At 45.5% G+C, this 27,028-nt stretch overlaps 1 protein-coding gene across 2 annotated transcripts in view; it reads left to right on the top strand.

Moving 5' to 3' along the window:
- Window positions 1–27,028, top strand: part of Slc24a3 (solute carrier family 24 member 3) — a 487,223-nt gene that overhangs the window by 450,084 nt on the left and 10,111 nt on the right. For both annotated transcript variants that reach the window (XM_076570775.1, XM_006984474.4), the window contains 3 exons: window positions 5,875–6,041; window positions 8,868–8,982; window positions 9,720–9,832. In XM_076570775.1, coding sequence (XP_076426890.1) covers window positions 5,875–6,041; window positions 8,868–8,982; window positions 9,720–9,832 — 395 coding nt within the window. The remainder of the gene's footprint in view (window positions 1–5,874; window positions 6,042–8,867; window positions 8,983–9,719; window positions 9,833–27,028) is intronic.

Consider the following 27,028-nt stretch of genomic DNA (forward strand, 5'->3'; position numbering starts at 1 on the left):
TGTGCTTCTCCCTGTATCCAGGGGGAGGGGCGGGTAACAAGTCCAACTCCAAGCGGAACTGCTCGTGAGTCCCCACCCCTTCCCCAAGACAGGAGCCTTGATGGGCACTTACCAACTCTTATAAAGAAATGCCGTCCAGATTCCTGTACACCTGCTAAAGTTAAATCATTAGTAGTTAGTAGACTGTCTCAATAGAAAAAAAGTATGCCCCCCCCACCCCACCAATCTGTAGTTTCACTTTCTGTAGCTTCACTCATTCGAGGTTAATTGTGGTCAGCCACAGCTACCATCCATGATCTGAAAATATTAAATGGAAAATTACAGAAACAGTACATAGATTTGAAATCAAGCTCAGTTCTGAAACCTCACACCATCTTGCTCTGTCCCACCTGAACTATCCTTCAGCAATTCATCCTGTATACACTACTCTGTGCCTGTTTCTTAGTAGTCACTAAGACTATCACATGCATATACATTTGTATTAAATAACTGTTTATCGATGCAAATGGAGTTTATGTATGCATTAAATACATATGCATTATATATATATATATACCTATGTATAGTGCATGTATCTACACACCTATACATAAGAATACATATATTCTTGAGTGAAGAAAAATCTTACTACTTGGAGAAAGATATGTGAACGTAGATAAACACCTTTCCATAAAATAACACACTGGAAGAAAATCCACCAAAATAAAGCTGTATTTTGTTAGATGGATTTTTTTCTATTGTAAATGTGTGTTTTTGTTTTCTATACAATCAAAACAAAAATGAATGTTTATTATAGGTCTAAAACATTGCACAGTTTCTTTTTCTCTCTGCCTGATCTAAGCATTCCTAAAAGCTTAGTCAGCAATAGAACTCCAAAGCAAGCCTTGGAAAGGACCCTGACACTTGTCACCCCGACTTTGCCTCCTGTCACTGGCTGACATCTGTGAAGCTGCGTCATCGCAAGTACATGGCCCCCACAAGAAAAAAAAATGTGTGCTTTCTAATTCATGCTGTGACCTAGCCTGGAACAAAATGGCTTAGAGGGCACCCAACACATATGCTCTAAGTGAACAAATAAACATATCCCCTTGGGCTCTATTTGGAGCAAAAGATGATAGAACAAAATCTAGAAATGTCCAGAAATTCTGCTGACTCAGGAGAGGAAACATCTGCCCTCCTACTCAGAACTACACATTAAAGCTAGCTAAAACGTGCACCTCCTCCTTTATTCCTCCTCTTCGAGTCATTTTCAAAGCCTTTTCTGGGTTGCTTGCTTTGCTCAAGGAATTGAATCTGCTGTCTTGTGTAGAAAGTCATATTTCAGACGCTGCTGCCTGTATTTCTACCTTTAGGGTTGGTGTTACTAAGGAACAAGAATGTACAGTGTGACTGTATGGCTTCATGTCTTTAGAGCCAAAGCAGAACAGCTGAGCAGGGCCTTGGGCCTTGGTGGTACCTGCTCACACTGTATGCAGCTTTCTCTAATCAATCCCATGCTCCCCGCTCTCTGGGTGCCATGTCATGACCTCATCTTCCTTCTCATTTTTAGTTTCTGAGGAATAGTAGAGATCCAAGTTGAGGTCATTTCTTGTCCTATTCACTTGTTTCTTTGTAACCCTTGATTGGGGGTTCATTTTAAATCGATCTCATCGATTTCTTTCTCTGTCTCTGTGGCGACCTTCCCAGATGTAATGCCAGCAAAGGGATTCCCCCAGAGCTCCAGCTAGGTAAAGCCTTGGTGTCCAACTGAAGGACTCACATGGGACCCAAAGATCTGGCCTTATTCTGAATCCTGCGGCACTCCAAGCCCATCACAAAACAACCTGCAGAGCTGTCATCTTCTTGATAAGCAATCTAGCTGGGCTCTAGGTTCTCGTTGTCCCCTTTACCTTCCCCAAGTTAAATCTAACAAGATGAGTACACCCAATCAGAAAATACCCTCATTTTTAATACGACTTTGTCTTCACTGGCAGGCTATGTTTAGAGTCTTAAAACCGAGTAAGTTTTTTTGACATTTCTGGTTATACTATAAATCATTATATTGTTGTTAATATTCTACTAGTAGTATCATTAATACTTTTTAGCTTCCTTGAGGCAGAAGAATGCTTAGGGTGTCTGAAGAGTGGGTGGATGGTGTCAGAGCAGGGAAAATGGGAGGCAGCGTCAAATTAGGCAAAGCTTCATTGGTCATGATATGGAGGTGTGGTGTAAAGATGGTAGACAGCAGGGGAATTTTCTAAACCAGGTTTCTCCTTAAAATTCTCTCCCTTGGCCTACAAGTAGCAAACAGATGGAGCTAAGGTAGGCACTGCTGTGGGAGTCCCTTTAGGAAGCCAGGCCACCTTGCAGGGAGTTGGTGTGGAGGAAATGGCCTGGGCAGGTGTCAAGTTCAGGCCTAAGAATGAAAGAGGGGGAAGAATCAAGAATGACTTATGCATTTTGACTAGAGCAACCTACAACGTTGCCAACAACTAGCCCCGTCCTAATGTTGCCAGTCAGCCGGCTGGGGTCCTTTTGCTCTTCCTGGCTAGGAATCATGGGTAGGCCTGGAGAAGATTTCCTCCTGCTAGTCCTTGACACTTTTGTATCTCTTCAGTGCTTGCAGCAGCAACCAGCAGCACTAGGCAGGTGGAAGCCGTTGCAGGGAGCGCCCTCTAGTGTTGCAAGTCTCATGCTGGCCTCAGTATTGGTGATTTCTCAGCATCCAGAGTTACAGTTCTCCGGCCTGGTTGTCTGAGACTCTTGGCCCGAAGGGCTTGACAGATCACTCTTCTGCCCCCAGGGCCTTGGGTTTCTCTTCTCTGGCTCTCTCCATCTTCTTATCCTTCGTCAGGCTCAGTCCTATGTTCTCTCTATTCCTACTGTGCACCATGTTCCTTGTTCTTTCCGAATCTCCAGCTGCCTCTTCTTTAGCTGTTAAGAAGCCTCTTGCCTTACCCCCTTTGCCTGCTGATGGCTCCACTGTCAGCGATCATGCCACTGGTGCTCGTTGTCTCTGCTACTTCCTGTTACCAGCTCAGTCTACGCTACTGAGTGTAGGCAAGAAAAGAGCCCTTGAGAGAAGCCTTTCCTTGAGCCTGATGTTAAAATAGCAGGGGAGGACAGTGGTGTTTGCTCTAATCACAGTCTGCCTCACATGCAGATTGAAGGTACTTGCACCAACCATGGCCCAACTTGCATGCAATTAGGAGGGTTCATGCTTGTGCCAGTCACAGCAGCCCCTTTTGCTAGATCTGCAGATTATGTGCTCCCCTTCTGGCCTGGGCAGAAATGTCTACATTATCGTCTCATGTTCAGGGAGGCTTATAATAGCACAATGTCTGTGCAAACTATTTGAAAGAGCCCTATCACAGCTGTATCTTCAGGAGCTGCAGCTGTGACCATTGTGTGGTTTCCTCAAGGTGTCTGGTTGTCTGAATAACTGATGCTACCTGCCATCAAGGCAGCCAGAACAGCACAGAGAGACCAGGAGCTGCTAGTTGACAGGTGGACTTGCCCCCTCCCCTCCCTGTATTTGCTTATGTACAGGAAAATGAACCCTGAAGGACAGCTTACAATAAGAGTTTCATGGACACAAAGAGTGAGACCCTCATCTGTCTCACTAATATCTCATCTGTAATCCTCCCAAGAACTCTGTGAGCTCAGTGTTATTGGATCCACACTTTACAAATAATAAAAGTAAGATTTGGTGACTTGGAGTAACTGTTCTAGTTTGGTTTCTATTGCTGTGATAAAATGCTAATTGAAACCAACTTGAGGGGGAACGGGTTTATTTGGTTTACGTGTCCCAGTCAGAGTCCACCATTACAGGAAACAAAAGCAAGAACCCAAGCAGGACAAGAATCTAGAGGCAGAAACTAAAGCAGAAGCCAGGGGGAAACAGTTCTTTGCCCCCTAGAGTAGGACTCTCTTTGGACTGCCAGCTCCCAAATAATGACATGGACATTTTTATTAATTATGAAAGCTTGACCTTAGCTTAGGCTTGTTCTCAACCAGCTCTTATAACTTAAATTAACAAATTTATATTATTCTATACTCTGCCACGTAGAATGCTCTTTACCTCTTCTCAGTACTTATGTCCAACTTCTGTGTGACTGGTTGGTGAATCCCCCCATTTCAGATTCTTTTTCAGAATTCCTATCACTATCCTGAAGTCCTGCCTACCTATTGGCTGTTTAGCTCTTTATTAAACCAATCAGAAGGTGCCTTAGGCAGGTGAGGTAAACAGAGACATCTTCATACAGTATACAAGATTATGCCAACACCCCCCTCCCCATGGCCAGGACTACCTATCCAAGGGTGGCAATGCCCACAGTGTGCTGGACCCTCCCACATCAGTAATTAATCATGAAAGTACCCCACAAGAAAAGACTTGCCTGCAAACTAATCTGAAAGAGGCATTTTCTCAGTTGAAGTTACTGATTCTCATGTGACTCTACCGTGTGTCAAGTTGAAAACAGACAAGCAACTAACACAGAGATGCAACAACCTAACTCCTGGGGCAAGCTGCTGCCAGCAATGATAGGTACTTTTTCTATGTAGTTTAAAGAAAAAACAGTTCAGAAATTAGTAAGAGGTAATATGAAATAGACTGCACATTGGTTTGAGGAGATGAAATGAATTGTATTGAGCTTCATATTAAGTACTGTTCACAGTAAGGAGGTAAGAAATTACCTCTTTAACTCTGATGGGGATATGAGACTGCTGAATCATTTTGGAAAACTATTTTTAATTCCTTAGTAAAAAGGTAAACACTCACCTCACGACTTGGCAGCTTCACCCCCAAATCTTCAGCTGGAACAAAGCCGTGCTCTCCAGAAGACCCATACAAGGGGATTAATAGGCACTGTCATTATTATGCTCTACAACCGGCCACCACCCAATGCCCAACCCCAGGAGAATGGATAAGCAACACCAGAATATTCCAGGCAATTAAAAGGAATAAGCGAATGGCACTTTAATCAGTCTAAAAGCAAATATGTGGTATGCAAAAGGAACAGCTACTCAACGATGAATTCCTTTGAAAATGGGGATGAACAAGAGCTAATCTGTGGTGGTCAGAGTGAGGGTTGACTAGAAAGAGGCACAGAGAGCATCTGGAACATGGCAATGTTCTGTGTCTCAGTTGACATGGATACCACACGTGTGCATATGTGTTTCTGCCCCCACCCCATAGGCTAATTAGAAGTTGAGTAGGACTGTAAAGAAAACCAAAGGATTGGAGTTAATGTATTTGTCAAATCTGAGGTTATAAGGAATTCATGGCAGAATAGTCACCCTAACAAGTATTTCCGGGTGTTTGTGGTATGAAAGTACTCAGGTAACCCAGGATGGTAGAAGCAAGCCTCCCTGGCAGATCCAACATCTTGGCCTTTTCCTTGTTAAATCTGCAAATGCTCATTTGCAAACCCATTTCAGCTCATGATGCAACACTAAGAACTTCCATTAGGTGGCGCTGTGTCAGCTGGCACCACAGTTTGGGACCGATAAGTGGAGAACAGACGCCTACTGGTGGTCTTCCCAGCACCCCACACTGACACACCTACACACACACCTCCCTTTTGTGAGTACCTTCCTCATCTTTTCCCACCTGGCCCATTTCTTAGAGCCCCGCCCCCAGTATTATCTGGACTGACTCAGGTATTTACAGGAAGGAGCTAACCAGCAGGTGGGCTGTACATGACCTCTCTTTTTCTGTTTGGTTTTGTGTGTCCGGCTTGGGACGTGGTGGACTACTATTTAAGACTTTTATGAACAGAGATATATGGTAAGACTTAGTTCTGGGGGAAGCAGCCTGAAGGCTACCAGAGCAAAGAAATAAAGCTTTTTTTTTTTTCTTTTCTTTTCTTCCTTTTTGTTTGTTTCTCCCTGCAGCTGGCAAACTGGAAACCGTGAAATGGGCATTCACCTGGCCACTGAGTTTCGTCCTGTACTTCACTGTCCCCAATTGTAACAAACCCCACTGGGAGAAATGGTTTATGGTGACATTTGCTTCCTCTACACTGTGGATCGCAGCCTTCTCCTACATGATGGTGTGGATGGTGAGTGTGTAAGGGACCCTGTGCATTGCTGGGTCTCTTTAGAGCGGAAATGTATACTGAACCAGAGATGAAGAAGAGCTGGAGTTACACCTGGTAACGCTCTCAGCCAGTTATTGCTGCAGCAGGTTACATAACACCCCCCACCTTTGCTCAGAGGGCTGAAATCACAAGCGTTCCTTCTGCTCACATAGCCGTAGGCTGGCTTGGTTCAGTTACGCCGTGACTACCTCTGCAACTCTGCCGCTGCTCCAGGGTGGCTAGCTTTGATTCAGGAGCGGGCTGGGGTCCCATCTCCTCTTTCGTTGACTCTTTCCTTGGGGCTGGTGCTATCCCGGGAAGGGTAAAGTGGAAACATTAGGTGCCTCTGGGGGTCCTCACTGGTGATCGATCTGCCTTCTTCTCCACACTCTAGTGGCCAAGTCCAGCATGCACGAGTGGGAGAAGTAATTCCCCAGCTGTGGTGGGGTAACAGCAGCAGAATCACGGGCGGAGGACATGTTGCATTAGGTGACTGCTCAAGGGTCTCTTCCAAGCTAAAATAATGACCCATTGACTGGGCTTGGTTGTGGGGCCTCAGGGGAGCTCTGTCCCAAGGTCATTTTTAGAAATGCAGACAGCTCATTTATATACTCCTTAACTGGGGAGCAAACCTAATCCACTAGAGGTGGAGTTGGGCAGAAATTAAAAGGCGTGACAAATTATGCAAATCCAAATTAACCTCACTTGGATGTTTGACAGAAGGGCAATATAAATTCAGGAGAATTCAACTTAAAGCTCAAAAAAAGAAAACCTCTGGAAAGATTATTTTGGCGGTAATAGCAAACTTGTAGAGCTGGCATGAGAAAGTCACAGTTACTCCTGGCCTCAACCTCACGGGCGAATGAAGTTTTAAAACGGAAAGTATTGTGGCCAGGGGCTTCTCACTCAGTGACTCAGACTCCCACAGCATGTCCTCTTCAGTCCGGGTTTGGGAGATAGGATCGCTGTCCCTGACCTCGAGGTCTGAAGTTCACTATTCATGGAACTGACTCATCTGGATTCAGTTCCTGATAGTGAGTGACAACTTCAGGAGAAGCCAGGGGCCTGGGCTGGGCTTCCAGAGCCCATCAGTTCCCCAGAATCCCAGGCTGGACCACGGTATCCTAACAATGAAAGAGCAGTCCCCGCGGAGCCAGGCCACAGTCCTGCGGGACCCGAGGCCGGGTCAGGCTGCTGCAGCTTGGTTTACAACGGCTGAAAACAGCAACACAGAAAGGTGTGTTTCCGGACCCTCCTTTCCTCCCTGGAGACAGCCGTCAGAAGCCTGAGGCCACCGTGAGGTACATGCGGCACTGAGTGGAAATGAGAGCTTTTTCTGGTTTGGATCTGAATGAAGTGAACTCACATCCCCCAGCCTTTCACCTCTGGCCTAGGAGTGCTGTGAATGGACTCCCTGAGACACATGGTTTACATTTTCTCAAGATGTTACAGAAAGTGTGACTGCCCCGGTGGCACCCTGAGATGGCCTAAGAGTTCCAGGTGTTGCGAGCCCGTTCCTTAAGCCCACATACAACGGATTGGTCTCCTTTTCTACCTGCTCGGCAAAGAATCCTGGCTCTGCCGCCATCTTGCCAGATTCCCTGCTACTGTTTTTCCCTCTTGAAATCTGGGGGCAGCCGTGGACTCCTCTGGGTCACTGAGCAATGCCTCCGGAGAGGGCAGCCCACCCTCTGCATTCCACCTCCCTTTAAACCCAGAAGCTACCTTGCAGGTGAGCCCACCTGCCTAACACAGAGCCCTCTCTGCCCCTTACCAGCCGCGTGGGACTGGGGCAGATGCCTCTCTGTTCTCAGTTTCCTCCTCTGAGGAACGGGAAGAGCAGAGCGCTCGGACCAGATGGTTGTGAGAGTGAGGAAAGTTAAAACTGAACATTTAGCCCAGTGCCTAAGTCCTAACAAGAAAGCAAGCAATGGTGGAGAAGTTCATGCTGACGACGAGAGCTACCCAGTGTTCTCTTGTTTCTTCTGTTGCTGTGATACACATCATGACCAAGAGCAACTTGGGGAGGAGAGGCTTATTTCGTGTTCCGTTTCCAGAGCACAGTTCATCTTTGGGGGAAGTCAGGAGGAAACTCACAGCAGGAGCTCGGAGGCAGGACCCCTGGAAGAATGCCACTTACCACCTTGTTCCCAAACCCACATTCACCTACTTATACATCCCTGGGCCAACCACTAGGGATGGTACTGCCCACTATGGACAGGACCCTCCTACATCAATTATCCATCAAGAAAATGGCCCCACATGCCAATCTGATGGAGGCAATTTTCTCAGCTGAGATTCATCTTCCCAAGTGTGTCAAGTTGACAAGCAAAATCAGCTATCACACTGGCTTCTAGGAAATAGGGGTGAGAAAAGCTAGATAGGACCTCCATGACAAGACCAGATGTGAAGCCAACCACTTTCCAGGTCTTATCAATCCCACCACAGATCTGCGAGCATGCTGTTTACATTCCTAGCACAGCCTGGCAGCCTGGATCATTCAGGGCCATCTTGTTTTTAAGTGTTTTGTTTCAATATTGTCTTTTCTCTTAAATTCTAGTTTTTTCCAATGTGCAAGTATCAACAGAAAGGAGCAAATGATAGATTCACCTTTCATTGAAAAGTCTGGGTTCTGTCAAAGCATCATCCTATAACCAGCAACCCAGGTCTCATTCACACAATCCTCACGCCCCATCCCCCACCCCCAAGATGGCCCAAAATGGAGACTTTCTACTCTTGATCAGAGGGAACCTGTGCAGGTAGTTCACTGTGTTTCCTGGCTCACTGCCTCTTCCTGCTTCCTCCAAGGTCACCATCATCGGTTACACTTTGGGGATCCCTGATGTCATCATGGGAATCACCTTCCTGGCTGCTGGAACCAGTGTGCCCGACTGCATGGCCAGCCTTATCGTGGCCAGACAAGGTGGGATCCCCAGGGACAGTGAAGATAGGGAAGGAAGGAAGGAAGGAAGGATTCTCTGCCTGGTGGGGGCTGCCCCATGTGGCAAGGAAGGGGGCAGCAGATCCTTCTTAGAAGGAGAGATGGGTGATGTCAACCTCAGTGCCATGTTGGCCAGATGGCTTCCTGAGATCAAAGGAGTAAGGAATATAGGCAGAAGACATCTCTGTGTAAGGCACAGATGCCTGCTCAGGCAGCCACAGCCCCTTCTGGTCATTATTATCATCCATTAATTATAAAGTAACAGTGAATATAGAAAAAAAAAAAAGCTAACCTGGAGTGAGTGAGGCATTGGACTGAGTGAGGCACCTTATTAAGAAGCAGTGAATTCAGGATGGGACAGGAGGAAAACAGTGCTATGATGTATGTGTTGACAAGCTTGTGGGACCATGTTTATGCTGTGGGGTTTATTTCTTCTGGAAGGATGACTCAGAAGTTCCAGTATTCTTGGAACCAAGTCTGGATTTTTTGATCACTTACACTGTCATCATATCTGAAGTGAAGTCAGGAGTCAGCAGAATGTGGGTTCTCTGTGTTGTAATCTGTTATTTTTCACACCACTGATGGGCTAAGAGAGAACCAAGTATGTGGTCCAGCAAAACTACTACTACCAGGAAGCCAGACCAAAGACTCAGGAGAGTCCCATGTGGGTGCTTCCTACTGAGGTCCCCTCCCTCATTAATGGTCTCTTGTCCTTGCAGGGATGGGGGATATGGCTGTGTCCAATTCCATTGGGAGCAATGTGTTTGACATCTTGATCGGGCTTGGTCTTCCCTGGGCTCTGCAGACTCTGGCTGTGGACTACGGATCCTACGTGAGTGCTTTCCTCCATAACTTCTTAAATTCCGACTAAACAGACTTTTTCAGTAGCCTTGGTCACTGAGCTGCTGTCTCCTAGTATTGGGGGTATGAAAATATTAATGTTGCAAGGGAAGCAAATTCTTCTAGTACAGATCTTCAAAGTCACACATGTGTAGAACAGAGGTTGGCAAACTTTCTCTCTTAAACAGGATCTAAGTATAGGCTGGTGTGGAGAGAGAGATGGTCTCTGTCACAGCTAACTCTGCTGATGCAACAGAAGAGCAGCCGCAGAACTTGATAGAAACTGAAATTGGAATGCTCAAAGCTTTCATGCTGTCATACATTGTGCTTATTTCTTTTCAACCGTTTGAAGATGTAGAGATGATCTTACTTCATGAGCTGTGTAGAACCAGTCAGTGGACCAGAGTGGGCTGCAACCTCCAGCTAGTGATCTGATTGCACGTAAAAAGCGATGGTAGAAAGAGGCCATCTAGGTGGAGTATCTTAAACAGGTGTTATCCATTGGGTGCTCTCAGATTCCAAATAACCCTCCTAAATTCTGCAGTTCGGTGAGTCACATAGCTGTCAGTCAGCTCCTATGATTGGCCCGCATCAGCCACATTCACAAGCATTTGATGCATAAGCTAAAATATTGGCAGTTGCCAGTAGGCTACATAAGGACCATACAAAGGCATACTTGTTTTTGAGTGTTTGTTTTCCTCTGCATTCCTGGAGGAAAATCTTATGTGGAAGATATTGGGGGTGGATGGGAGTGGGGGTCCAGTGAACATCTTTTAAGTTAGATGATCCATCCATCAGAAATGCTGACAAGAACCAGTAACAGATTATACTCCCAGCTAAGATGTATTATAGCAAAGGATATGGAGAAAAAGGCAACGGGAAAATGAAGTGTATCTGCAGTCCAGAGAGTCTGGTATAGGTTTCCAGGTCCTTCCCTACTAGGCTGCACAGGCCCTGCTTTCTCTCTTTCTGACAGTGAACTCCAGGGACATGGGTGAGTTGTCTTGTGCAAGGAAGTCCCCTGGAATCTGAAGCATCTATGGAGAGCTGGTCAGGCAGGCACATTTCTACTCTAAGAACAGCTATGATAATAGCATCTTAGCACCCAGGTGCACATCATCAAGCTTGCCTAGCATGCCCCTTTATGCTCATGAACAAAACACCATCAACCAGCAGCATCCCGAGAGCAAGGATTGGCAGAAGCTTCCTGTGGGGCCTGCTGTGTTAACACCTGCTGCACAGAAGGTCAACTTACTCTTTTATTTGTTAGAGTAGTATTGCTAAGTACTATTAATATTCTGCAGACAATTCAAAAAACTTCACTGGAGTAACCCAGCAACGGCTAATTTCCTACTAAAATTCCACAGCAGATGTTCCCACTTTGACAGCGCCTATGAGTACTTCCAAAAGGAAACCCTGGGAGTGTGGCAAATTCTATCATGTGGCTCTGCTAGCTCTGAGACCTTCTCTAGTGTAGGGAAAGGAAGGGTACAGGAGACAGTGCACAGAGGTGACTAATGTCAGGTCTGTCCCCATCCCTTCGTCCAGATAAATCTCATTTGCCCACCACCTTGCAGGAAGGGTCTTGTTCATTTGTTTAACTGTGTGCCCAGGAAGGAGAGGCGAAGCTAATGGCCACCACCTGGAGCAGGCTCCCCCAGCAGCTTTTCTGCATGACCCAGGGCCCAGCTCCCCACTTAACATCATTCTTGTTCTTACAGTGGGGATGATAGTATTAAGTTTATTTAAGCTCAGTCATTAAGGCTGGCTTGTCACCTCCTTCAAATGCAAGGCTTGCCAATGCTAAAGCCATCTGCTGGGGTTGGTTGACGCCTGAGCCTTTACTTTCTTACAGACTTTTTTCTTCCTGGGACAAACGATGCATGTGATTCAGAGGAGATCACAGCAGACTTTTCTGCAGTGCTGGCAGATCTGGGCATCAGCACTGGCTGATGGACTAGCCCTTGGCCATACGTGACATCTAGGCACTTGGTGTGGGGCTGGTGCAAATGAAGAAGGAATTTTTCATTTTTATTCCACTTTAATTACTTTAAGTTTATACAGCTACATGGGGTTTAGGGCTGCCTGTGGGACACCTTAGCTCCAGAAGATGAAATTTAAATTACCCACAGTATAGCCCAGAGAAGAGCATTGTTAGCATTTTGGCTTATTTTCTCCTTCTAGTGTGTTTTAGACAGCAGAGACCCACTATACGGATATTTCATATGTTGCCCTTTTTACTTATTAGATGAAACACATTTTGCTTAAAATCTCATTAGAAATTTCATTTTTCAAAGGTGGCCTGGTATTGTAGCATCTGGATTTCCCAGAAGGCACTTTGCCATGCTGCTGTTCAGGGACACTCACATGGCTTTGAGTCTCACTGTCATGATTAGTGAAGCCTAGGACATCTTTGTGCACCAGTCTGTGACGTTTAGAGATCTATAAGGATTGCACAGAAATCTGATGGTTTAGAATAATGATATGGTTTTAATGACATTTTATATGAAGTTACACTTTAATGTTAATTAATTAGATAATTAACCTTTATTTTTGCAGTCCCGGAGAGTGAACCCAGGGCCCTGTACATACTAGGTGTGAGCTCTACACTGGGCTGCATCTCCAATTCCTGACTTTTTTAGTCAGTGTCTCACTATGTAACCCAAGCTGACTTTGAACCCAAAATCATCCTGGCTAGGCCTCTTAAATTCCTGAATCACAAGCCTACAACACAATCCCTAGCTTATCCTTCATATTTTAATTTGTCAAATGTTATGCCTGAGGTTTGAAGAAAGCTTCATGCTACCTGCAAATACCGACCACAGGAACTTCATGGGAGCAAACACTGTCCCTCATAAACCCAGTTTCCTCAGATCCCAGCATGGGAGGCAGACACTTACTTGACCAGTGAAACAAAACAAAACAAAACCTGTGTTGAATATAGCAGAGCCTACTCCTGGAACTTATTCATTTTCATTGGTGTTCACCAGACACTTCCCTTTCATCAACAGTAGGGCCATCTCAGGTCCAGGTGAGGCCCAAAGGCCTGGGTGGCTCATCATTTAGTATCCTTTCCAACTGACACTAGAAATAAACAATGACCCTTTTTTTTAAAGGCAGGGTCTCACTATGTAACCCTGGCTGACCTAGAACTCAATGTGTAGACCAGGCTGGCCTCAAAGTCATAGAAATCCACTTGTCTCTGCCTCTGGAGTGCTGGGATTAAAGACATAGGCCACTGCTCCCTGTCTAACATTTTTTTTTAAGAATGATGCATGGAAATGAGATCTCTGCTCCTCTCATTCAGTCTTTTCTCATCACTAGAAAAAAAAAGATCTGGCCTTGAAGAGACTTACTATTCTCCAAACATTAGTGCTGCAGTTGATATGACTTGACATCCCTAGAAAAGATTTAGTATCTGCTGGTGATTGGTTTTCCTTGGCAAGAAAAGCAATAAAGACCCCTCAGGCCAGCTAAGCACCAGCTACCCAGATCTACAACTCTCAGTGTTTATTCTGGTTTCTTTCACACTCTCCCTCCTCCCTCTTATCCAAGTTATAAAGAAGTTTTTAAAAAATGACTTTTCTCTGAATTCCAACTGCTTCTGGTCTCCTCTGTTGAGAACTAGAAAACAGTGGCTAAAAACCAGGCATACAAGAAGAACAGAAATTGTACTCTACATAACTCTTAAAAATCAATTCCTGACTATGGATTTTTACCCCATCAACTCACTTGCTGAGACAGACAGGAACAGGACACGGAACCCTTACAGTGTAAGAGCCATTGTATACATCAGCTTTGTGTTACTATAATGAAGTAACAGAGACAACTAACTTGTAGAGAGAAAAGATTCATTTTCGTTCACAATCCTCTTCAAGGGCATGCTTTCAGTGACCTAAGGATTTCCCCTGTGGCACACCCTTAAGGGTCCACACTACCCCCATTAGCACCATCCTCTTAACACACAAACCTTTGGAGAATGCTACCTATTTTCAAACCATAGCATCCTGTGTTTGTTGGGGGTATGTTTGTGTTTATATTTTTAATTAAAAATTGTTTTCATACATATATGTTGATTGTGTTTTCCTCTCTCAACTCCTCCCAGACACCCATACAACTTCATATTCCCACCCTCTCTATATCTCTGTCTTTCTCAAAACAAACAAACAAATACCCAATAAAAAAAAAGCCAAATTTATTTTGTTTTGTTTTGTTTTGTTTTGTTTTTACTGGAATAACAGGATGTGAGCATGGAAGATAAAATCTCTAAAACAGAGCCAGGCGTTGGTGGCGCACGCCTTTAATCCCAGCACTCGGGAGGCAGAGGCAGGCGGATCTCTGTGCGTTCGAGGCCAGCCTGGGCTACCAAGTGAGCTCCAGGAAAGGCGCAAAGCTACACAGAGAAACCCTGTCTCGAAAAACCAAAAAAAAAAAAAAAAAAATCTCTAAAACAGGTATAGTTCATCCCAAGAGTAAAATAAACAAGGTCCTTTTACCCACCTTGGAGTCTTCCTTGACCAAACATGGACATCAGGCCTGAAACTGAAACTCAGTCCGGCAAGCCTTCTACCACAGATCACCACTAGTCATCGCCCACCTTCCCTCTCCTCTGACATTCCCCCAACGGTGTAGAGAATAGAAAATGAGACACCCTCACAGCTATGAAGCATACCTTTTCCAAGTCTCAATACCTAGTGACAGGATCACGTCCTAAAGACAAACATCGAGGCCCAAACTCATGTAAAGATGACACAATTTGGGTAGCTTTGGCCATTCTGCTGAAGTGTACAACCGTGACTAGGCCTGTGGTGAAAACCTCCTCCATCTTTAATAGAGGAGAAGACAGCCCAGCCAGGCTTCTCTGTGAACAGCAGCCAGGCATGCAAGGGAAAGGTTGTAGAAGAAGGTGCATTAGGTTGCTTTGTATCTAAAGGCAGCAGTCTCAACAGCCAGTACAAGAAAGACCTCTGTTTAATTTCAGAAATACAGACATCCAAGGGCCTTTCCCAAGACCTCTCTTTGGAAAGAAACTCAGCATTATTTACAAGGCCCAGGAAAACCAAGATTTCATTCTGTGTATGGAGGGAGGCTGAGGTCTGAATTCATTCTCTTCTGTACGGAGGTTATCTAAGTGTGTCATCACTGCTTGTTGAAAACGAGACTTCAGTTTGAATTTTAAAAGTTCAAAAGAAGAGTGATAGGCTAATTTTGTAATACTATTGACAGCATAAGAACTGCTTAGAAGCTGAGGTGGTACCATTTTTTGAAGTGTGTATTCTGGAAACTCTCTTCCACGGCAGCGATCATCTTCATGATGGGGAAGCCTTCATCCTGAATCAGGATGCAAAGGTAAATGGGCCAGAAATGAGGTCAGGAAAACTGCAAGCTGACTCAGTAGAGGAGCCATCATCAAGCCGGCCTTGGATCGTAGGCCCAAGCTTAATGTGCTGCATTTAAACCTATTTTCCTCAAATAATTTGCTTTTCATGTAATAGAACTTTTAAAAAAATGCCTAAGTCTTACCCAAGAACCCCCATAGGCAGAACACTCTATCAGCATAGATGTGCTGCCCACTGAGCTTCATGCTGCACACAGCCTCGTCCCCACCTTTTTGTACAGCCCCAGCCATGAACCATGGCTGCTGGAGTCTGAGTTTAGTGGCTAATGCACCACCTCAGCGCCGATTGTCATTTACACACGGCAGGAAGTTCTCCTTGTTGAAATGGCGAACACTTTGATATTCCTGGTTGAACTGGCACACAGTCCCTTTGTGTGGGATAGCTCCTGAGAGCTTTGCTACATTCTGGCTGTGTGACAGTATTTGTGTTCATGGAGTTGATCTTGAGTTTCTAAGGAAAAGTTAGATCTCCATTCCTAGACCTGGGATGAGCTTCAAGGTTAGGCTCTATCCCAGATGAAATAGCTTCATCACCAGCAGATGAGCATCTTGACAAGGGTGGACTTTAATTACGTGGCAAACACAGGAAACATGCTTGTACTGATACTCTGGGTAGTGATGCTTGGACAAAATAATGGTGCAGCATTTGGGCCTCCTAAGCTGCATCTTTGTGTTGCCTAGAAGCCTGGGATCCACAAAAGAGCAGGGACTTCTATTCTTTCTTCCCTCCAGGAGCTTCTGTTCTTTCATTCTGAGGGTTATCTTGCAGGTATCAGCTTAGATGTCAGGGGTGATCTCCCGAGCCTGAATCGAGCATCACTCCCATGCTCTTTTCAGCATCCAGCTGTGCAAGTGGTGGGTGTCTAGAGAAAGAGGGAGCATACTAGGAAAAGGAGACCACTGATGCAGAGATGTGGAGGAAGGTTATGCTCAAGAAGAGAAGGTAGTCCAGGTTGTGGGAGCGCAGGATGCGGTAAGTAGGAGCTACGCCAGTGACCTCGGCTGGACGGAGGGCCCTCGTTTCTCACTTAAGTGAGATGCAGTTCTGATCCCATTCTGCAGATCAGAGAGCCAAGACCCAGGGAAGTTATATCCCACACGCAGAAAGACATCATTGCAAACACACAGAGTGCCGCAGCAGTGGGCAGAGGCACGGTGTGGTGAAGGGGTGGAAATCTAGGCTGATTCAGCCCTGTGTTTGAATCTTTGCTGAAAGACAGAGTGGGATCTACTTGTTAAAGCTAAGGTGGCTTCATATACACCGTATGAGGAGAGAAGGAAACGGAAGGGGCAAGCACTCCTGACTCTATCTATGTTCACCTCTCTGTGTTCCACAGACTCTATGGGGGCTCCAGTCTCCACTACCTCCCTTGGCAAAGTGAGTGGTTTCTCTATAGTAGGTTTCTGTCTCAGGGTTGGAATGTCCTGGGTCCTTTCATGAGGAAAATCGCTGTTCAATCACTGTCTTTTCCTAGCTTTCATGGGGTTCCTTAAGTGGTCAGTACCCCAAGCCCATGTGTTCCGGGGGCATCACTATGAGGCTTTGTGCTGAGGCACAGGCTCAGTTGGAAGATGCCATGGATCCATGGAAAGGCAAATGTAGGACTTACTTATTACAAGCATTGGGTCTGCCCTCAGCTCCACCCTGAGTTCTTCCCGAGAGGCTTCATTTCAGAAAGGACACTCAAGGGCCTCCTTTCATTTAGCATGACAGTAACCCCGGGACATCTTTCCACGTCTCTGACATCAGAAGCGAGCAGCCTGTGTGGGTTTAATGACCTCTCCTAACCTCTAGAGAGACCTACTGACAATTCTGAAGCAATTTTTCCATCTTGTCCAGATGGGATTTCCAAGTCATAATTCTGGGATAATTACCATTCAGGCATCTGCTCCATGGCTGACATTAGGTTCTCACACTCAACAGTGAGGAACGAATGCCCTTTGACAGATTTTGACATGTCTATACTCTGCGGCTTGCTCGGAAGCACTTAGTTACCTAAGTGCCCAGAATAAATAACCCTAAGAGTCAAAGTTGGGGACCTGAGTGCTTCTTGTACCATTATGGTGATGTTCAGCCATGGAGTGAGATTGACCGAACCCAGGAAGTCAATAGTCGGCCTCCAGGAAATCAGGGCAGAACTCCATTTCTGAGCTAGGGTTTAGAAATGTACAATAAATCTTACAAGCAGCAGCAGAAAGAAGAAGGTCTGTCCTTCTCTCCATGCAAGAGTTGAGCTTGCTCCAGAATCCACAGGGGTAAGAAGACCTTAAGGCTAGACCAGTCTTTCTTGCAACAAGCACCAGATGAACGAACACCTGCTGTGCACTGAGGTGCTATGGTAAGCAAGCCAGGCACTCCTGGGTTTCTGGAATGACAGCCTGTGGGAGGAGCCAAGTATACCATAAATCCAAACAAAGCATGTGGCGCTTGCCCTTCAGAGGGTAATTGTTCAGGACACACGACAGTGTGAGGTTGGGGCCAGAGGACCTGAAACCCTGGTAAGAAAATGGCATTTGTTCTGAGTCTGAGATTATCTGAGCAAGCATTTTGAGAAGACGTTTCCAAGCAGACTGGCGGGGGGGGGGGGGCAGCTTGTAAAAACCCAAGATGTGAGAAGGCTTGCCACACTGCTGGACCCCATACCACCCAGGGTAGCTCCGATGGTTGTGGCAGAGGGAGGGGTAGAATTGAAGGTGAAAGACAGGAATGAAAGTAGAGACGGAGCCTCCACGTGTCCAATAACATTGTAAACCATAGTAACAGAGAGAATGATGGGTATTTGAGAGGTAAAGATGTGGTCATGTTGCTCTTCAGAAAGATTATGAGCTGGGCATGGTGGCACACGCCTTTATTAGTCCCAGCATTTAGGAGGAGGCAGAAGCAGGCAGATCTCTGTGAGTTCAGCCAGCCTGGACTACAGAGTAAGTTCCAGGTCAGCCAGGCCTACACAGTGAGACTCTGTCTAAGAAAAAGAAAAAAAAAAAAAAAAGAAATAAGATTATGAGAACTACAGAGAGGGGGCTGGAACCAGACAAAACTGGCGGCAGCGAGACTAGGGGGAACATTTGCGCTGGAGACAAACTAGCAGGATGCTGTCTGTGTAACAAAAGGTCCTGGAAGTTAATAGCATAATTCTGTTAATACCTGTTCCTCAGCCATGCACCTGTGTGTTGACAAGTGTTTGACTGATCTGGCCTTGGCTCTAAGCTTCACAGGACTCTGCTCCAAGTGTCTCTGACCCTTGTTGGACCAGTGACCTGATAAGACACATTCTTATGATTAAAAAAAAAAAAAAACAGAAACATAAGAAGTCATGCCCAACTCAGGTCAGGCCTACTCATGTTGTATTGGCTAAAGCATATCACCAACCAGACTCCAAATCAGAAAGGTAGGGAAATACTTGTGCCCACTGTGAGGCCGTAGGAGTAGGGACCTGTAACCCTAATGCAGGGGAGAGGGAGGGAGACCATCAGTTCCCTCTTTATCAATTATAGCCCTAAGCTAGAGAATGGCAGATGCTAAGCAAAAGACACAGAAACATTGCACACCAGCCCTTGAGTGTTGGTGAGGGTGAGCTGGGAGAGACGAGGGCAGAGTCATCCAGTGCTGGGTTGGCTATTATGAACAGTTTGGGTTTTACAGTAAGTGCTATTGAGGATTTTAGTAAGGTATCTCACTTTAAATTTGGGGTTTCATTTGATGCTGCTTGAAAATAGACTGGAAGAAGTCAAGAGAGGAAGATGGAAGGCAAGTCAGGAAGCTGAAGATGAGATGCTAGTGTAGCTTGATTTTTCCGCCTTGCCCACAGTCAGGACAAACCTCTGTCACCTGCCAGTCCCACAGCCGCTCAGACCCAACCAAGTAAACACAGACACTTATATTGCTTTCAAACCGTATGGCCGTGGCAGGCCTCTTGCCAACTGTCCTTATCTTGCTAACTGTGCTTTTATCTTAAATTGATCCATTTCCATACATCTATACCTTGCCATGTGGCTGGTGGCTTACTGGCGTCTTCACATGCTGCTGGTCATTGCGGCGGCTGCTGCCTCTCTGGTCATTGCGGCGGCTGCAGCGTCTCCTTCTGCCTTTCTGTCCTTTTTATATCTCCTCTCTGTTAGTCCCACCTATCTTTCCTGCCTAGCCACGGCCGATCAGGTTTTATTTATTAACCAATCAGAGCAACTTGACATACAGACCATCCCCCAGCACAGCCAAGTGCAGACCATCTCAAACACCTGCACTCAGGCCCATGGTCCTAATCATCCTCTATACGGACCTGCTGGGTAACGCCACAAAGAACCTGAGAATGGGCTCCCACAGGACCTACAGAACATCCCACAGCACTTCCCCTTTCTTTTTTTTTAAAAAGAAAGGTTTTAACTTTTACACATCTCCAAAGCCAGCTTGGTATATTTGGGAATTTGGGCATAGCTTCTCTTAACTACTTCCTGCTGGAGGGGGGCGCTGTATCTTATGGGGATGCAAAGAAAATTTTAGGATCATGGAGTAGTCCGTGAGACCGTATCGTCTGAGCCAGTTGCCTTGAAACGATTCTGGATGTTGGATCATCTGGGCCATGGTGTCATCGGAGACCTTTCAGGTGGTCTTGGCTGATCAAACCTGATGTATCTCAATCTGGAAAAAATCCATAGCCTCTGGCTTTCTGTAGAGATAAAAGCAGAGTCTCCTTTCCAAAGTAACACAAACTTATATCCAAATTTTAAAGTCAAGATATCTTTAATATATACATATTGGTTTAACTCAACATCTTTTACGATCAAATGTTTTTCTGCAGTTAAAAATCCCAAAGACAATATAATCCAAACTCTCTGTGTGATATCCATCTTTACATGGCTTATTTTTTATATTACTTTTACTTTCTCTTTAACGACTTTATTTTTTTAAACTTTCTATTTCTTTATATAACTGTCTATGTTCCTTTTCCTCTCTCTTCCAAGCCCCAGGAACCCGCCAGTAACTCAAACCGGCGGCTGCCGCTCATTTGAGAGAGAGAATTAGGAACTGTGGGGCGTTTACCGATGTCACCGTTCCTGGAGAACTTACCGACGTCACCGCTCCGTGTGTTGAGTTCTGAATCCTCTTTACCACCACGCGAGGATTCTTCTCAGATCACACTTTATTGGAGCGCCTCTTGGTTAAGGGACTTTGTCTTTAGTATTTTTTTTTTCATAACACCGGCCTTTATCCCTGTTCATTTGTCCTTTTTCTTTAGTCCCTTTTTTTTTTTCTTCCCTTTTTTTCTTTAGCCCTTTTTTTCTTTAGCCCCACGTTCGGGCGCCATTTGTAGCTTGATTTTTCCGCCTTGCCCACAGTCAGGACAAACCTCTGTCACCTGCCAGTCCCACAGCCGCTCAGACCCAACCAAGTAAACACAGACACTTATATTGCTTTCAAACCGTATGGCCGTGGCAGGCCTCTTGCCAACTGTCCTTATCTTGCTAACTGTGCTTTTATCTTAAATTGATCCATTTCCATACATCTATACCTTGCCATGTGGCTGGTGGCTTACTGGCGTCTTCACATGCTGCTGGTCATGGCAGCGGCTGCAGCCTCTCTGGTCATTGCGGCGGCTGCTGCCTCTCTGGTCATTGCGGCGGCTGCAGCGTCTCCTTCTGCCTTTCTGTCCTTTTTATATCTCCTCTCTGTTAGTCCCACCTATCTTTCCTGCCTAGCCACGGCCGATCAGGTTTTATTTATTAACCAATCAGAGCAACTTGACATACAGACCATCCCCCAGCACAGCCAAGTGCAGACCATCTCAAACACCTGCACTCAGGCCCATGGTCCTAATCATCCTCTATACGGACCTGCTGGGTAACGCCACAAAGAACCTGAGAATGGGCTCCCACAGGACCTACAGAACATCCCACAGCATGCTAGTGACTTGATCTGGTTGGAGTATAAATGGGGATAAACTGGGTTTTTTAAGGAAGAGGCAATAATTAACTTTTCTAACAGCTGCATGGTGATATAAGAGGAAAACAAAGGATGCTTATTGTGGTGCCGCTCATGGAGAGGGAAGACGAGATGAGGGACTCACTCAAGAGAAAGAGAGCATTCCCATTAAAATGGGTCAAGTTTGATGGGTTTCAATGTCGTCCTGGTGGAAATGTCCAGCAGGTTGTGGCCTGGTGTGGAGTACGTGAGAAGTTCCACAGAAAGGCTTCTGTGGCTGGGAATACTTGCAAGTCAACAGCAGTAAAATGCCTTTTTAGAGGCTAAAACTAATAAAGGAAATAAATATAGATAGAGAAGAAAGCCAGAGCTGTGTCCTAGTAATGTAGAAAAAGAAATCACTGGGCAAAAGAGGGTGAGGTCATCCAGAGAGGAGGAAAACCACGAGAAAACCAGTCAGGGGAGCCAGAAGGATGCCTCAGGCCTCTCCCAGTTCCCCCTAGGCCAGCTGCCATCCACCATCATCTTCTCCTTGTCTTCTAGAAGAGCATGGGACTGATGTCTCTGATGTGTCTTCCCTTTACTCTCCAGTTGAGCTCAGAAGCTGTGTCTCCCTCCCAGAAGAGAGCTTCTGTGGGATGGGTCAATAATCCAATCAGTTCTTGATGTCTTCTCACCATTCTTGCCTACCTTCCTCAGCAAGGATTCCGAATATAATTCCCAATACCTGGAATCTGACTCTGTTTTCTGGAACCAGCCTCCCCTTTCTTAATAGTCCCTAACCCAACCCCCAGAGTTACCTGAGTGCTGGAGTTGGTTCATATGAGCTTGAGAGAAGCAACTACTTACAGTACTTCAACCCCCCTGTTGGCATTTTGAAATTGGCTGAGATGAATGTATTTCCACCACAGAACTCAGCAAAATGAGAAAGCCAATGGTAGGGACAGTCCACATTTTTACATGACCTAAACAGACAACTTGGAAGTGGTGGGGTAGCATTTTAATGGATGACACATGTCACAGTTGTTGTAACAGGGCCCCTGGGATCTATAGAAACATCACCAATCCCCATACATTTGTTTCTTGGATTCCAAGCTTTGTGTTAGAAAGCTTCAGTGACGTGTGGGAAAGGGAAGGTCTCTGATGATCCTGCTGCACAAAGGCTGACGTGGAAAGCTGTTGGATCTCAATATTCATTAGTTGAAGTGTCTTGGAGATGATATAGTCCTGAGGCAAGATTGAGATGAGTTGATTCAGGCCAGGAAACTCCACTATGGGAGTGGAGAAGTAGACAGAATGAGGAGGCAGCCAACAGCAGCTGTATTAACAGTCCAGTTGTCATACAAACAACTAGAGCTACATCCCCAACAGAGGGACACTGTGTGAGACTCTCCTGGGGAGACATGAACAAATGTCTACCTACTCTAGATATGGCAGCAATGACAGACCAAAGTAACAGTTACATCGGAGTCCAACCTGATGACCCACTGAGTCTCAGTGTATAGGAATGTGGATGAGGGGCTACTTAAAGGAACCTGGATGATTCAAGGACAGTTGCATTACTGGAAGCCCACTGCTAACCCACAAAAATGATAGCCTGGAGCTCTCCAAATATCCAGGCAGTTGGGCAGATCAAGGAGTCTCCTTTCCCAGGCAATCCTTATGCTTATATAATACTGGAGAGAGGGGTTTTGTGAGCCTTCCAAGTTTCAGCTCTCCCAGACTTCTAAGTATTGTTTACTTCCTGAATCTCATAAGTGTCCTCCTCCCCCGAAGAGAGATGTTTCATCATTGATGGACAACAAGGGAATTCTGGGAAACTGAACAGCCTTGTCTCTGAATGGCCCATCTGAGGGGCAGGCAAGTTGTGGTTGTACCTTTTCCTGGGAGTCACTGTGGAGATTAGCTGCCTGGCAGCTGAGCAGTTCAGGAAGATGTCTGCAGATTCAGAGCAGGCACTGGATACTGAGAGGTAGCTGGTACGCCCCTAGACATCCAGAGTGGAATATGTGATCAGTGCAGTGCTTTGAATGTGTTCCCCAATCCTTATTATTAGAAATGTAATCCTCTAAGTCATGTGTAATGGTGTTTGGAAGTGGGGGCGTTTCAAAGGCAATGAACGGGGCTAGATAAGGCCAAGAAGATGGTGGCATTTGTAGCTGTATAAGAACAGGAAGGGAACTGGAGAAATAGCTCAGCAGTTAAGAGCACTGCCTGCTCTTCCAGAGGACCCTTGTTTGACTCCCAGCACCCACAGGGGGCTCACAACCTTCTGTAACTCCAATCCCAGGAGATCTGAAACCCCTTCTGGCCTCAGTGGGTACTGCCTAACATGGTGCACAGACATACACGCAGGCAGAACACCCATGCCTATGAAATACTACATGAAAAAAATTAAAGAAAAGGGAAAGAAGGGAGACTTGAACAGCATGATTGCTCTGTCCCACCATTTGATAAGCTACACACAGAGCCAGGGTCAAGTGCAGACTTGACCCTTTGCCTTGTTTGTAAGCTGCAATCTAAGTTGTCCGATCTTCAGATAAGAATCAAAACCTCCACTTAGCTCACGGGTCAATCCCTAGAGTAAAGAGCACTGTCTGTGAGTGCACTTCGGGCAGGTCAGGATGCTAGTGCTCATTAACTTGTTTCTTTTCTGGGGCTTGTTCACTTTTTCACCCCAGTACACTATTCAAGGAAAGACACCCCAACCCCAATGATATCACTTAGTATAAAACCATGGTTAGTAACATCCACCTGGAAACTACATCCAAACAAATGTTAGAACTGTCCAGTAAGAAAACCCAAAGCCCTGGGGAGGCTGAGGCAAGAATACAGGACTGCGAGTCCAGCCTGAGCTGCGTAGTGAGAGTCTGTTTCAGAAAACAGGGAAGGAGTGGGGGTGGGGATGACAATGTGTTCCCAATGCTAATGAACAGAAAGAAAGAAAGTAAAGACTTTGATATTTTTCCAAGAGAATTCATGGATTAGGTAGGGCTGACATCAGACCATCAGGATGCCTTAGCTGCCGTGGTGGTGGTGGTGGGGGCGGTGGTTGGGAGGATGGGGAACAGAATCTTTTTAGACTCCCGTTCTTGGATCCCTGAATACGGTGAGGCTCCAGGAACTGTTTCTTGTGTGGCATAAATACATGAAACTTAGTGTGAATGAGTCTCTGTGTGCATCCACACTAAAAAATATGCATGTGCTGTGGGCTGCGCTCCTGTTGACTTTGGAAGCAGCCAGACTTCTGTTTCCTCCCTCACAACTTGCCAAAAAAAGGAATTGGAAAAGGAAAATGGGTGTTTCTGAAGGCCAGCAATGAAAACAGCACTAAACTTCAGGACTGAATGATCTGAAATGGGCCTCACACCATCTCGGCTCATCCTTGCCATGAAAACACTCTGCATTTGAACTTGCTGTGCCTTGCTTCTGTGAGGCAGGGCCTGGGGGATGACTAAACTTCAGCTCTGGGCAGAGTTGAGGCCCAAAGGCTTTGTTCAAAGCTAATGTGCAAATGACAAAAGTTTGATACTCAGGTCTGTCTACAGATCCCAGAGACCAGTTCTGCTGCCCTCAGAGACATCCACCAAGGTTACCTGTGTGATAGAAGTGAGACAGATGATACATAGGCAGATATGTAGATAACAGGTAGATAGACAGGCAGGCAGGCAGGCAGACAGACGGGTGGATGTTTCTATTTATATATGTGAACATGAGTTGATTTTACATAGTGGTGAGTTTCATAAGGACGTTTCACTCAGGTATGTCATGTAGTGTGAACATACTTCCCCTACTAAACCCTCTCCCTTTTCTACCTCCCGACTCCTGCTGCTCTTCTTGTGTTTCTCAGATAGGCCCCCCTCTATTTTCATGTCCTATATAAAATTTTTAAAATTATAATTTACTATTTGTATTTACATATGTAATTGACACATGAGTTGCATGTAAGAGAAAACATGTAGGCTACACAAAAACATGCATTTGTCAAAACTCATCTGGTAGTATGTACACTTAAGATCTGTGTGAGTGACTATATGAAAGGTATGCCTTAACTTGAAACAACTGGGGAGCTGGGGAGCTGGATTGGCAGTTAAGAGTGCTGCCTTGCAATTGTGAGGGAGGACGGGGGTTCAGGTCCCAGCAACTATGGAACAAGCCAGTGGTCTGCTGATGTCTGTGACTCCAGCTCTAAGGAATCCAATGCCTTTCTTCTGACCTACACACACACACACACACACACACACACACAGAGAGAGAGAGAGAGAGAGAGAGAGAGAGAGAGAGAGAGAGAGACCCCTGCACCCATGCATATACATATAAAATACTCATATAGACTCACACACATAAATAAAATATTTTGAATATATCATCATGCTCTATGAAGAGAAGCCGAGAGCTGCCCTCTCCTTGCTTGGCCTTTCTCTCTAATGAAATGTCAACTCTCGCCTCCCACTATTCAGCATGCACACACATGTACCCCTATAGACACATTTGGCATCACAGGCAGATGGTGGGAACTAGAGTTCTGGAATAAAGAAATACCTAGAGTCCAGCCATCTGTCCCCAGAGTCTTTGTCCTGACTGAGGGGGTGAGATGGTCCCTCACAGGTAGGAGGAGATCAGTACCAGACAGAAGAAACAAACAAATTTAAGGCAGGATGTTCAGAGTGGGAAGGGGTGAACATACCACCTGCCTGAGCTGAAGGCTCCATGAGGGCACAGAACTCTCCTAAACTGAAAGAGGTGAATTGTGCCACTTTGGAGAAATTCCAAGTGCCCAGCTGCAGGGAGTGAAGCTAGGAAATAGGATGGTGAGGAAGCTCTTTTGACATCGTTTTAGAGTTATGAAGGAAACACACACTAATAGTTCAAAACTGGAAGCAGTCTAGGTGTCCATTGATGGGACAATAATGAAATCATGCTATATTACACTATTGTTGCATAAAAGTAAATGACCTGTTGACCGTGTGGACTAATAAAAACCATGAAGGAATCTCTAAACATTATGCTAAATGAAAGAATGTTTGTGTAGGGCTGAGGTCATTAGGAGAAGCGGCTGCTCGTGCAGAGGTGGCTTACAACCATCCATGGCTCCAGTTCCAGTAGATCTGGTGACCTCTTCTGACCTCTGTAAAGATTGTTCATTTAAAAAGACAACACACCACAGGATTCCATTCATATGAAGTTCTAGAATGGCCTAAACCGATGAGATTCCTTGGCTATCTCTGGCAGCAAGAAAGCCTTGTGTGGCTCCTCGTGCTCTCGGTCATGAGGAGGCTTGTGTTACAGAGATAGATATATTTCTCAGAACTCATTTAATGGTGCAATAATGATGATGAATTTCACTACGTGAAAATTGCATGTAAATAGAAAAGATCATGAACTAACACTGAGCATGCTTAGTGCGATGTGAGCGGGAATGTTCAGGGATAAATCTTGGTGTCTGCAGCTTGTTCTCAGGGTCTTTAGAAATATCAGTATAACTCTTTGAACTTTTCTGAATGCTTGAAAACTTTTGTATATGGTGTTGGGATTTGGTAAAAAGTTATATGTTTATAAAAATGGAAAGGAAAATGGGGGCAGGGAAGACTGGGCAGAGGTCATAGTGCTTCTAGAAAATTATCTAGAAACTGGTCATTTATTTCCTTCTAACTGAGAAGTTTTGACTGAGATTGACACACAAAACCTAAAATGCTGGCTGCCTCTGGTCCTTCACAGAAAGGTCAACCAGTCCTTAGCTTAGGGCCCAGGTTCCTGATGCCACTTTCTCTATTTTAAATCCCTACTTGGTGGCTCACTTGCTTTGGACAGACCAGTCATTTGACTTCCTTAAACCTCAGTTTTATGACATGCAAAATGGGGATAAGATGGTT

Source organism: Peromyscus maniculatus, chromosome 4 (genome assembly GCF_049852395.1).
Source record: "Peromyscus maniculatus bairdii isolate BWxNUB_F1_BW_parent chromosome 4, HU_Pman_BW_mat_3.1, whole genome shotgun sequence".
Lineage (NCBI taxonomy): Eukaryota > Metazoa > Chordata > Mammalia > Rodentia > Cricetidae > Peromyscus > Peromyscus maniculatus.